Below are 12,208 nucleotides of genomic sequence, written 5' to 3' on the forward strand. Positions count from 1 at the left end.
GGAGGAGAGAGGAGCAAAGCTCTGGAAGTTACAGCCAAGAGCAAAGCAAGACCTGCCTCCCCTTCCGGCCGTGACACGCAGGCCGTGGGAAGGAAGATAGCCATCCTGAGTGAGCTGCGTCACAAAGTAGATTGAGGGCATGGTGGTGGCAGCTGTAAGATCTAGGCGGTATAAGGGAAAGGTCGGAGGAGGGGTGAGGGGGTCAGAGCTTGAGGCAAATGAGGGACTGTGTGAGTGGCATGGGGATAAGCTACAGGGGCAGGCGAATGACGTGGGAGTTCAGACTGTCTGGGCAATGGGTGCCCAAGGGTGAGTTCACGATGGCACCGCCCTGGGGTTACTTTGGTGTGGCACATAGTAAACTCTAAGGAATCACGAGGAGGCAGGGAATGTGTGTGTTGAGAGGAAAGGGCTGGGGTAAACTTGTTTTTCCACAAGAACAGGTGGCACACTGACAGCCTCCCTCAGCGCCAAGAGACGACTTTGCTCAAAGAAAATGGTGCCAGTTTGACTCCTCCATCAGGCAGTTCGGTTCTCTGTTACTGGTACTCTCTAAAGAAAGGCAACCCTCTCTGCAACGGGCTGAAGCAACAATATACACAGCCCTGAACCTGAGCCACAAATGGTGCATTAAAAACCACACTTTTCATCAGTTAAACTTTCTACTCCAAGATCTACACTATTTTTAGGTTTGGGCTTCCTGAGGAACTGTTAGTTTTCTAAGTCACTTTGCAGCAAGAGGTCCCTGAGCTGGGAAGTTCTAACTTTCGACTCCTTCCCCACTTGTGCAATTAAGAAGGCCCTAAAGAGAATCCTGAGATAGACCTTTGGGAGCTACAGTTCCAGCACTCTTTTCCTGTGGTTTGTGAGTTCAAACAAGGCAAAATGTGACCAGCTCTTGCCATTTTCTTTGAATAAAACAGTAGAAGCCACTGGATCCTAAGTATGTTTTCAAGTCTCCTCATGTGAGGGTAAGTTGTTCTGCACATGTCACCTGGATGGCACAGACTTGATATTCAATTTTACTTCATTGAAAAGGCTCACTAGGGTCCACACCAAAGGTACTTGGCACGTGCTGTTCCATGCACTAGGAGGCTCTGACCTCAAATGCCCACTTTGTCTAATAACCTCCTCATCCTCCAGGACTCACAGCAGTCCTGGTTCTGCGTTGTCTTTTTCAGCCTCACTTTGTGATCTGCTTTCATGGTCATTCATCTTATGCGGTGATTAGTAATGTGAAGTAGGTATCCCAGGGCACCTGGCCCCATGCTGGCCTGGCATGTGGAAGCTTGCAGTAACTATTCGCTAATGGTGGTGTTGATGTGAGTCTAGACATGTTCGCTGGTCCATACCCTTAGACAATTTCATTATATTTCACCCAATACTTTAAATACCCAATATCATCCTCAGTGTCTGTATGGACAGGGTTGGTTGATATAGTTACAGGTACTTCTTTATACATTATTCTCGTATCATGGATGTAATTGTATTATCTCAGAGTAGGAAGGCTGTTTGGGGTTGCCTCTTCCTTGCCATCAATCTCTGGCAGATTATCTGAGCAAAAATAAAATTAGACAGGAACATAATTATACCCTCTGCTGGTGAGCATGCTAATCTTTCACTGCTGGCCAAGTTCCTGAGGCCAGAACCCTGTTATGTTCTTTGGAAGCTTAAACATCCTTCCCATAGAACTAATTTGAGGGCTGACAGCTACCATTTATTGAGCACTTACTATATGCCAGGTACTGTGCTAATCACATCATTCATCTTATTCATTTCTATTAAAAAAACAACCACCACCCAGTGAGGAAGAGACACTATTGTTATCCTTATTTTATGAAAAAAAAAATAAAAAGGCTTACAAACATTACTTAACTTTTCTTAAGTTCATATAGCTACAAAGCAGAGCTGGGATTTGAATCAGGTCTCTGAACCCAAAAGCTCATGCATATTCTTTTCTGTGATGTTACTCTAAGCAGGGTGCAGCTCTGCAATGGAAGGAACACTGGGGCTCCTGGTTGGTGTCACAGTCTTGAATATTCTCCTGGTTCCCAAGGTGAGATAATTGTAGTAGTGATTTAAACTATCCTACCTTGGAATGATTTAATTTTTTAAAAGGAAGCTTCAGCTTGTGAATACATAAAAATAAACAGGAATAACATTATTTAAATTCCTTTTTGAGTTTTTAGTCATTTCATAATAAAATTACATATAAAAACTACACTTGAGTTGGCCTGATGTCCTAGGCAATTCTATTTTAAATGTTCTCTAAGGGTTCCCAGCCATATAGTTTGACTAGTAAAATCAATATTATAGACTCAACACTTGCAAGCAAATCCTTCCTTCTGAGCTCATAGTTTAAGAATTATTGCAGTTAACTGCCCTGGCGGGTGTTGCGCAGTGGTTAGAGCATCGTCCTGTGCACCGAAGAATCGTGGGTTCAACCCCTGGTCAGGGCACATGCAGGAGGCAACAGACCGATGTTTCTCTCTCCCTCCCACTTCCAATCTCTCTAGAATCAATGAAAAAGCATATCCTGTCCGGGCTGGTGTGGCTCAGTTGGCTGGGCGTAGTCCTGCGAACTGAGAGTTTTGCGATTTGATTCCCGGTCAGGGCACCTGCCTGGGTTGCAGGCTGGATCCCGGGAGGGGGCGTGCAGCAGGCAGCCGATTGACGTTTCCCTCTCACATCCATGCTTCTCTCTCCCTCTCCCTTCCTCTCTCCCTAAAATAGCAATGCAATTTTTTTTTAAAAGATGAGACATGGGTCAAAAAGAGGATGGGTGGGATAGACAGTACTTGGTGAGCAAATTTAAGGGTGAGGAAGAACAGAGCAAATAGGAACGAGCACTTATGGAGCCCTCCCTGTGTACTAGGTGCTGTCTCAGCCTTAACACAGCTGCCGCACCGAAACCACAGAACAAGTCTATGAGAACAGTACCTTCATTATTCCCATTCTATAGATGGGAAAAGCGATGCCTGGGAGATTCTGTAAGAGCAGCACATTGTAGAACGTCTGAAGCAGGCAGTTTGACTGCTTATACATTGTTTTTCACTATTGCATCATACAGCTCCCTGGGTGAGTCCGAGGTTTTTATTAAGTAAGACAGGGCCTGGGAACAGATACGGAGAGAGCTAAGAGATCTATTTTGCACATTTGGAGTTTGAATTTCTTGCTGGATGTCCTGGGGGAAGTATCTGGTTAAGGGATTGGAAGGATAGAGAAAAGGGAATTCAAGTTTAAGAAGGCTTTGCTATGGAGAGTAGTTGATAGGAAAGGACCATGCAAACTCGATCCTGGGAAGGATGTAAATAAAAGCAGCACAGGGACAAGAATGAATGGTGTCCAGGCCACTCTCCCCATTGAAAAAGTAAACACACACAAACACAGAACCTTCAAACACAAAGATCCCATAAACTCAAGTGGTATTTATTTCTGATTATGCCGTTAAAAGTGAGTTTCTGTTTCCTGTGAGACAGATGTGCTTTGCTCCTTAAAAGCATTGTCTTATCAACATATGAAGAACGGTTCTCCCAAAACTCTAGCTCCCGAGAAACCTGAACTTCTCTAGAAACTTGTCATTACTAATGTTCACAAATATATCAAAATTGGACCTTTAAGCATCCACATTTTAAAATGATTGTGAATGACTATGTTGCCAACAGGGAAGAACAATATTGTAAAAATGAGAAGCAAAACTGTTAGTTTCTTCCGTCTCCTTCTTCTGGTCCCCTCTCCCCCATCACCTCTCTCTTGCTGCCAAGCTGCAAAATGCCTTTGCCTGCTGTGTCCTTCAGAGAGAATCCAGACGGCCAAGAACAGCCGGCCTGAGTGAGAAGAGAATGTCGCTCTGAGGCACACTCTCTCGCAGTTTAACCGAGAGGGACACAGGGCTACTATCTCACTGCGGTGTCCCAAGGTGCAGCTAACGGCGGGGGAAAGGCCTGAGGGGAAGCCCGGCGCTCCTGCAAGGGCACTGCAGGCGTGGGAAGGGGCTTAACCGCTGCTTCCCAACTCCCAGACGGCAGGAGGCCTTTCTCATGCGACCATCCAGCAGTCACAGAGATCCAGGCCCGAGCACAGAGGAATTCAAGGCAGGGATGGTTAAATGGTTTTCTTCCCCATTTCCCCCTCTAAGGTGCACCCTGCATAGCAGACAGGCATCCGTGGACTTGGCCAGGCAGACCAGGGGGCTGGAGAAAGGGACTTTTTCACATGGTCCAAAATTTCCCGTATCAAATCACCACAAAGAAAACTGAGCAGTGTCAAGGGATGAATTGAAAAGTGGTTCAAAGGTTCCTGGTGATTCGACTGTATTTCGTAAAATGCTCTACATTTCTCTTTTTGGTCATGGTAAGGTCTATTGGCACAAACAGCACAGCCACAAAGTATTCTTTTGCTTTTAATAACTCATCTGATATATATTTATATATTTTTATATATCTGCTTATCTTCATTTCCTCAGCAAAAAGGGAAATAAAAATATTGATCTATAAAATAAGCTGATGATAACACAATGCCAAAAATAGCTTATGTTAAGTGCAAGGGGTGAAGCTTGAAAGCAAGCTAAATTGCAACAACATACTGAATTAACATTTTAAATACAAGACTTGCAATAAAATAATTCTTGAGATATGCCTCTCCTTTTTAGTTTACTTTTCAAAAACTACTCTATATACACATATCCAGTTGTAACACTTGACAGTAGCACATGGGGCGCGATATAACTTTGGTACACACTGCGGATATGGATGGGTCACGTCTGTAAATGATATTCCTTCACCAGCTAGACTGAGCACTGTACAGCCAGGTGACCTGTCACCTGATCCCATGTACACTCCCACAGGAACCCCGAGTCCTCCCCAGATGGGCCGAGGCGGCCGGAGAAAGCAGGCTCACTGGATCCATATCGTGTTTCCTCTGTCGGTTCTCCTGGGCTCCACCGTCAGCTCCCCAAACGTGGAGAAGAACTGCTCCATCTCTTTCTGGAGCATGTCGTTTCTCTTCTCGGCGTCTTCCTTCGCTCGCTCTGCGTTGCGCATTTTGATTTCTATCATCGTGAACTTTTTCCTCTCCTGGTCCAGTTCATCGTGGAGGCTCATCATTTCTGTTTCCAGCGTCAGGTTGCGCTGCTCTAAGCTACAGGGGGTGGGGAAGGGAACACGAGATAAAGCGATTTTATTCACTTGCAATGTGAGAGGGATACAAATAGTTTCTAACTCTGTCTCTGCGATGCTTAGGAGATTGGAGCGAGCTATTTCAGATCAATGAAGCAAGGTCTAGTGATTTTAAAGTTTTTTTCTTGTTTTTTAGTATTTGCTAAGATGATTTATTATCATTTTAACAAGAAGACCCCAAGACTTCTCTTAGAAACACTCAGTGGTCATTTGATAGTGAATGTATAAATGTCAGCACAGAGGAGCCAGACAACTACTGTCACATGGCACAGAATGGCAGAGGGGGGAGGCAGCCAAGACCACCAGGCCCTAGATCATTAACTGTAAATTGGACTTTTTACTAAAAGACTTTCTTTTTTACAAAAAAAAAAAGTTGGAAGAAAAGGGAGCAATCTATTTGGTTTCTATGAGAGGAAAAATGATAGTGAAAATTATCATTGTTAGATAAAGTCGACTGCTAAGAATGAACTTCTCTGAGATAAGAATTTCCATCTTACAAAAATGGAATGAAAAGGAGCCACCTTACGTGGGCAAGAGAGGTAGGGATTACTCATGGTGAGTAAGTAATCCACCTGACATTTTGTCACATGGTCCACCCAGGTAACCTGCTATCCATAACTCTCACTGCTTTCCAAGTTAATATATCTTAGGATCTCTAGATTAATATTTCTATAGGCTGATAGCCTTATCCTTTTAGATAACTGTCTAATTTTAGATAACTTTCTTGAAAACAGAGCTTTCTCTATAAGTACTAAGTTCCAAAACATAATTTGTTTTTGTTGTTTGAAGAAGAGTATTAAGCACTTATTTATTATAAGATTGATCTTAATAATAGTTGAATTTTCATGTCTTCTCTTCTGAGCTAACATCCCTGGGGTATGTTTGAAGTTACCACACCACTGAAATTTGAATTTCAGAAATCTGATTTTTTAATAACAATTTTCTAACTTTAAAATCTCAATTATTTTTCTGTTTTGAAATAAGTTCTATATGTTGATATTTCATCCAGATAATAATAACACTTAAAAATAAATCTGCTCTCCTTTTGAAAGTAACTAGGATTTAAAAAATTATTCTTCATATTCTGTAATCAGTTTAGAAGGCTTGTTTTGACCATATGACCACATTTTTATATGACAACCTGGCAGTGCGCAACCCAGAATTATTCTACGATATATTCTCTTTGCTTTCTAAAGCTATTTATTTCAGACCTAGAAATGCTAAAGAAACTCAAGCATAAATACCAGGGAAGACAATCCTTTAAACCATACTGATACAGTGTGTGTATCAGGCCCTTGTGTGAAACTTCCAGGACTCTAATGGGGTAAGTTGAATACAGAAGGGAGCCCCTCCCACTGCAAACCCAGAGTGATGCTGGAAAAATATAAATTTTAAAAATACATAGCCAAGGTTAAAAGAAATAAAAGAGCATCATCAAGTATCATAACCAAGGATGATACTCCAGTTTAGAACAGTAAGTGGAAGCACACACAGAGTATTGCTCTTGGATATAGCCTGAGGCGGGAGTGAGTTTTTTATTTTTCACTTGGGGGAGAAGAGGTCTCCAGTGTAAGAGAAAGAGAGCTCAAAGTGATTCAACCGAGAGCTGATAACCTCAATTATCTTTATAAAAAGGAGTCCTCAAAAACTCTACTCATGGGCTGAGTGAAGTGTCAGAACCGAATCAGCAGAAGAAAAAAATCAGTCTTAGCTCTATATTTTTGTCTATGTCTCCTCGGGTCTCAGGCAAAGGCAACAAAAGCAAAAATAAACAAATGGAACTACATCAGACTTCCAGGTTTTACAGAGTGAAGAAAGCTGTCAACGAGAGTAAAAGGCAACCCACTGAGTGGGAGAAATATTTGCAAGCTATATATCCAATACGGGGTTAATACCTAAATATACAAAAAAACCCTCATGTAATCAGAAAAGCAAATAATCCAATTGAAAAATGGGCAGAGAACGTGAATAAACATTTCTCCAAAGAAGATGTACAGGTGGCCAAGGGACACCGGGAAAGATGCTCAGCATCAGGGAAATGCGAAACAAAACCAGTCAGCGCCTCCCACCTATGGACCGGCTACTGTGACAAACACAGTAAGTGTTGGAGAGGGCGCGGAGGAAAGGGGGCTCTCCTGCACTGCTGGACGCATTCTAGCTAGCTGCGGCCACCGTGGGAAGAGTATGGAGAGTCCCCCCAAAATGAAAAATACAATTACTGCATGACACAGCAGCTCTACTTCTGGGTATTAACCTGGAGAAAACAAAAACAATAATTTGAAAAGATATATGCACCCTTCTGTTCCCTGCAGCATTATTTACAATAGGCAAGATATGGAAGCAATGGAGGTGTCCTTCCATCGATGAAAGATGAGTGGATAAAGCTGTGGGACATATATACAATGGAATATGACGCAGCCATAAAAAACCTGAAATCTTGCAACACCCTAGAGAGTATATGTTAAGTGAAATAAGTCAGACAGAGAAAAACAAATGCCATATGATTTTACTTATATGTGGAATCTAAAAAACAAAACAACTGAACAAACAAAATGAAACAGAAGCAAACAGAGAACAAACTGATGTTTTTTTGAGAGGAGGAGGGTGGGAGGTGGGAGAAAACAGGAAAAGGGTCAAAAAGTACAAATTTCCAGTTCCAGTTATAAAATAAATCACAAGGATGTAAAGTAAAACACAGGAAATATAGTCAGTAATATCAGAATAACTATGTATTGCGACAGATGGTTACTAGATTTATTGTGGTGATCACTTCCTAAGGTGTATAAATGCTGGATCACTGTGTTGTACACCTGAAACTAATATATGGTATGTCAACTATAATTAAAAATAAATCTTAAAAAAGTAAACATTAGTAAACTGGAAAACAGGTCTGAGAAAAATGGCCTAGAATGCCTCACGGAATGAGAAAGGTCCAGCATACTTTAATAAGGGTTGTAGAAACAGAAAATTGAGAAAATGGGGCAGATGAAGTAAACAAAAAGGTGATAGATAAAAATATTCCAGATTTGAAAAATATATGAGTCCTCAGATCAAGTAAACATAAAGTTTGAAAGTTAATGGAAAAGGTATAGCAGAAAGTTACTAATCAAAATAAAAATGGTATAGCAATGTTAATATCAGAAAAAATAGACTTTTAGGCAAAATGCATTATTACAATTAAAGATGGCTATTACTTAATCATAAAAGAATCAATTCACCAGGGATATATAAATAATTCTGAACTTTTATTCACCTAGCAGTGTAGTCTCAAATCAGTCAATATAAAATATAACAGAATTATAAGGAGAGAGAAATTGATAAATCCATAAAAATCAGGAGAGTTTAAGTTACCTTTGTTAGAAATTATAGATCTGATAAAAACTAGGAGAAATAGAAAAGATTTAAACAGCTTGATTAACAGGCTTGATCTATTGGTCATATATAAAACCCCAAACCAATCGTAAGAGAATAGTTTTACAAGACCAGATAATTTATACCATTAAAATAAATTTCTCTGACTACAATACAATAAAGAAAGAAATTTATGGGAGGGTGAGAGTACACTAAACTCACATGTTTAAAAACTATAAAAACATATTAATGATTGATAAACAAAATAAACTATTATCTATCTATTTTATCATCTATTGAGCTATCTAGGTATGTATGTATGTAGATATGTATATATGTATGTACATACCTGTGTATCATCTATCTGTCTAACCTGTGGGTGGGGTTAAAAAGAATTTGAAAGAGGAATGTGTAAGTCTAAACAGGGATTTCTGTGGCTTGGGCATGGGGCAGCTCCTCTGTCCTACTTTATTGTGAACCCCTCCTTTTGCTTGTCAGGTAGTAAGAATGCCACAGGGAAAGGACCCAGTGAGATGACACTCTAATGAAAAGTTCCATTATTTTATCAGAGTCTCTGAAGTGCACCATAGACTCAGAATATAAATGTATCACCAATGTTCTCATAAATGATTATGTTCATCTTCAGCCATGCAGAATAATAACTTATTTTCTACGCCAATGCAAGTTTCAACTGTTATCTCTTGTTTCCCAATGCTAAGTGCTAATTTATCACCATGCACCCGCAGCGATTCAGAGTTCTGGAAGCCAGTGGTTCTAACCACCACATTCAGAAAGAGGTTTAACCTTATAAAATGACGACACCTTTTTTCTTCGTTTTTAACCTCCTGTCACTAGGCATGATATAGAAAAATTCAAACCAACTTTCTATTCATTAACTTTTGCAAAATCGACTTTCTGAAGTAATTTTTCAACCTAACATATAAATAGCATTTTATTTCATATTTACCATAGCTTTTGAAAATATGTATTTTTTGGCCTTATGATTGATAAATGGATGGGAAACAAAGATAAAGTCAGATTTCTATTATAAAAAAGAAACTATGTGGGGTTTGGAGCCATGGAAGCAGTTGAAGCAGGACAAAGACTAAGGTTCAGAAACGGTAAGGGTCCTAGAACCCCTCTGCAGGGACAGGGCTGCCCCACACACAGCCTGGCACCCAGACCACTAGGGGCGTCCCTCATGCTGAACGGGGCCTCAGGCCTTCTCCTGACTTAAGAGCTCAGTGTTCATCCCCTACCCTATGCTGAAGGGAAAACACAACAACAGTTTTGCCATTTCTGTGACCTCAGTGACGCATGGGTGTGGTGACTTTCTGGTTTCCAGGACATGATCATATTTGTGGGTCCTGGGCTCCATTCTCGGAGATCCTGCCTCTCTAGTCCATGGACTGTCTGAGAGTCAGGGGCCCTGTGAACACAGGACACTCAGCCAATGTCCCTTACCTTGCCTGGGTTGCTTCCCTGGAGAAGGTGCTAAGCAAACTTCTTTCTACCTTGGCCATGTGATGAGAAGATGTGAACTGACATAAATTAGGCTTTAGCACAGCTGTTTCCTTATAAATCATAGTTTTTGCTTCCCATTTAGGCTACAACTTCCCTTGTCTACATGAGTGCACTTTGTGTCAACATCTTTCCCAGAAACCTTCATGGATTCCAATCTCAGAGTAAAAGCTAAACACTTAATCTGGTCCCCAGGGTCCTGCCACCTGTTCCCTGTTCCCTCCCCGAGCTCCTTGCCCAGCCCATCTCGCAGCCTTTCCACTCACTTCTCTCCCAGGCATCTGCTCAGCTTCCCCTTTAACCTGCCCTAAGGCCCTACGCTTAAAATTACACCTCACCAGCATTTCTCACCCCTCTTCCCTGCTTTAGTTGTCCGCTTAGCATAGGCCCTAGTTTATTTATTTATCCGGCTTCCCCAGTACACTGGAAGCGTGTTCCAAGAGGGCTGAGGGCTGAGTTTCCACCTGTTTTATTCCCTGCTCAGTCCTCAGGGCCTGGAACTGAGCTTGGCAGAGAGCAGACACTCTCAGCATTCAACAAGTAAAAGAATCAAAAAAGATCTCATTTCTCCAACTTTACCCTCATTTCAGCCTTTTCCTGTCGGTGAAAACAAGCTCCTTATCGCCCACTCAGCCCCACAGAGCTCCTCTCTCACCAGCCTCTAGCAGAAACCCACAGAGTATCGCTGAGCACCTCTCCTGTGCAGGGACAAGGCTCAGGGCTTTCTCACATGCTTTTGAGAGAAATGCTACTAGTATTTAAATTTTTCACATTAAGAAACCAAGGCTCACAGAGAGAAAGTGAACTTTTTAAATGGTGAAGCTAGTACTTGACTAGGGGATGCTGGCTTCGGAACTAGCATATTGAACCCTCTGTGTGGGCCTGTCCCCAGTGGGAGGCGCTCTGCGGTTATGAGCTCCCGGTTTTCTCACCTCTTTATTTTGGACTCATACTCTATCTTCTGCTTGGTCATCTCCTGTTTCAGGCTGGACACTAAACTGTGCAGGGCACTGTGGTTGCCGCTGTTGTTGCCCACAAACGTCTCACTGTTGTCGCTGCTGCTGGTGGCACGACTACTCCGGCCGCCCACACTCCTCCGATCGCTTTTGTTTTCATAGTCCCCAGGGTGGGAAAGATCGTCCTGTGGTGGCCCATCCAGAACAGGGTCCTCAAAGTTCCCACCGTAAAAGTCTTGCTCTGGGCAGGTGGTGGTGGAGGAGCGACAGGAGTTGGAGTTCTCAGGGAGGGAGATTTCACAGGAGGAAGTGGACCAGGTGGCGCTGTCGACACTCTGTTTGTCATCAAGGTTCATCATGGAGAACTGTTGATGGACGTTATCATAGGTGGAGAGCCGGTTGTGCTGGCCTGACTCTCCGGGTTGCTCTTTCTGCTTGTTATCTCTCAGGGTCACGTAGCCATTGGGCAGCCAGCTCATGCTGCGACCATTCATGGGGTTCCCGAGTGAGTCGGTGTTTAAAATGCCCATTCGTACTGTTCCATTCTGTACACTGTGGGTGCCCATTTTGGTACCGGACCCCTTCAGTGATGAGGTCCTTCTGGCCTGTAAGCTCCCATTGGGAGTGGTTTGGGTTTTCTCAAGACCTTCTGCATTACTGCTGCTGAAGGACCCATTGGTGACAATCCCACTGCCCTTATTGAAGGCGGGATTCTTTTTGACCATAAGAGGGGGGCTCCTAGAAACATCCGGCTTGTGAACACTGTTCCTTGGGCTGTTAGTTTTGCTGCCTGACAGAGCTGTGGGGGATCCATTATCTATGCTGCTCCTCTGGGGAGACTCGGGCTTCTCCCAAGAGCAGCGCCTAATGGGACTGTCCTTGGTATTATTGTTCTCTTTGTTCTGTAGCTGACCCATGGTGGTTTTCTTCTGAATTTCATTGTTGTTGTTGCTCACTCCGTCTTGGGGCTTGCTTTGCAGTTCTGCATCTTTGGGGAAAAGGCGATCATGTTTGCTAATCATCATTGACATCAATTGCTGGACCACCACGGTGCCTGGAATTGCAAAGAAAACAAAGTCGTATGAGTGAAATAGTTTTATTTCCCATTTTGAAAGTGATTCTTAAAGGACCACATTCAGGCGAACATTCAGCATTATTATTAGTAGTGCTGAACAATATTCTTAATGATGATAATGGCAATAG

At 42.4% G+C, this 12,208-nt stretch overlaps 1 protein-coding gene across 3 annotated transcripts in view; it reads right to left on the minus strand.

The window, feature by feature from the left end:
- Positions 1-1,791: 1,791 nt before the first annotated feature.
- Positions 1,792-12,208, minus strand: part of ARHGAP24 (Rho GTPase activating protein 24) — a 416,254-nt gene continuing 405,837 nt past the window's right edge. For all 3 annotated transcript variants that reach the window (XM_087826703.1, XM_016213058.2, XM_016213059.2), the window contains 2 exons: positions 10,982-12,059; positions 1,792-5,139 (listed from right to left, as the gene is read on the minus strand). In XM_087826703.1, coding sequence (XP_087682829.1) covers positions 4,896-5,139; positions 10,982-12,059 — 1,322 coding nt within the window. In that variant the 3' untranslated portion in view covers positions 1,792-4,895. The remainder of the gene's footprint in view (positions 5,140-10,981; positions 12,060-12,208) is intronic.

Source organism: Miniopterus natalensis, chromosome 1 (genome assembly GCF_054644295.1).
Source record: "Miniopterus natalensis isolate mMinNat1 chromosome 1, mMinNat1.hap1, whole genome shotgun sequence".
In the NCBI taxonomy this organism is placed as follows: Eukaryota; Metazoa; Chordata; class Mammalia; order Chiroptera; family Miniopteridae; genus Miniopterus; species Miniopterus natalensis.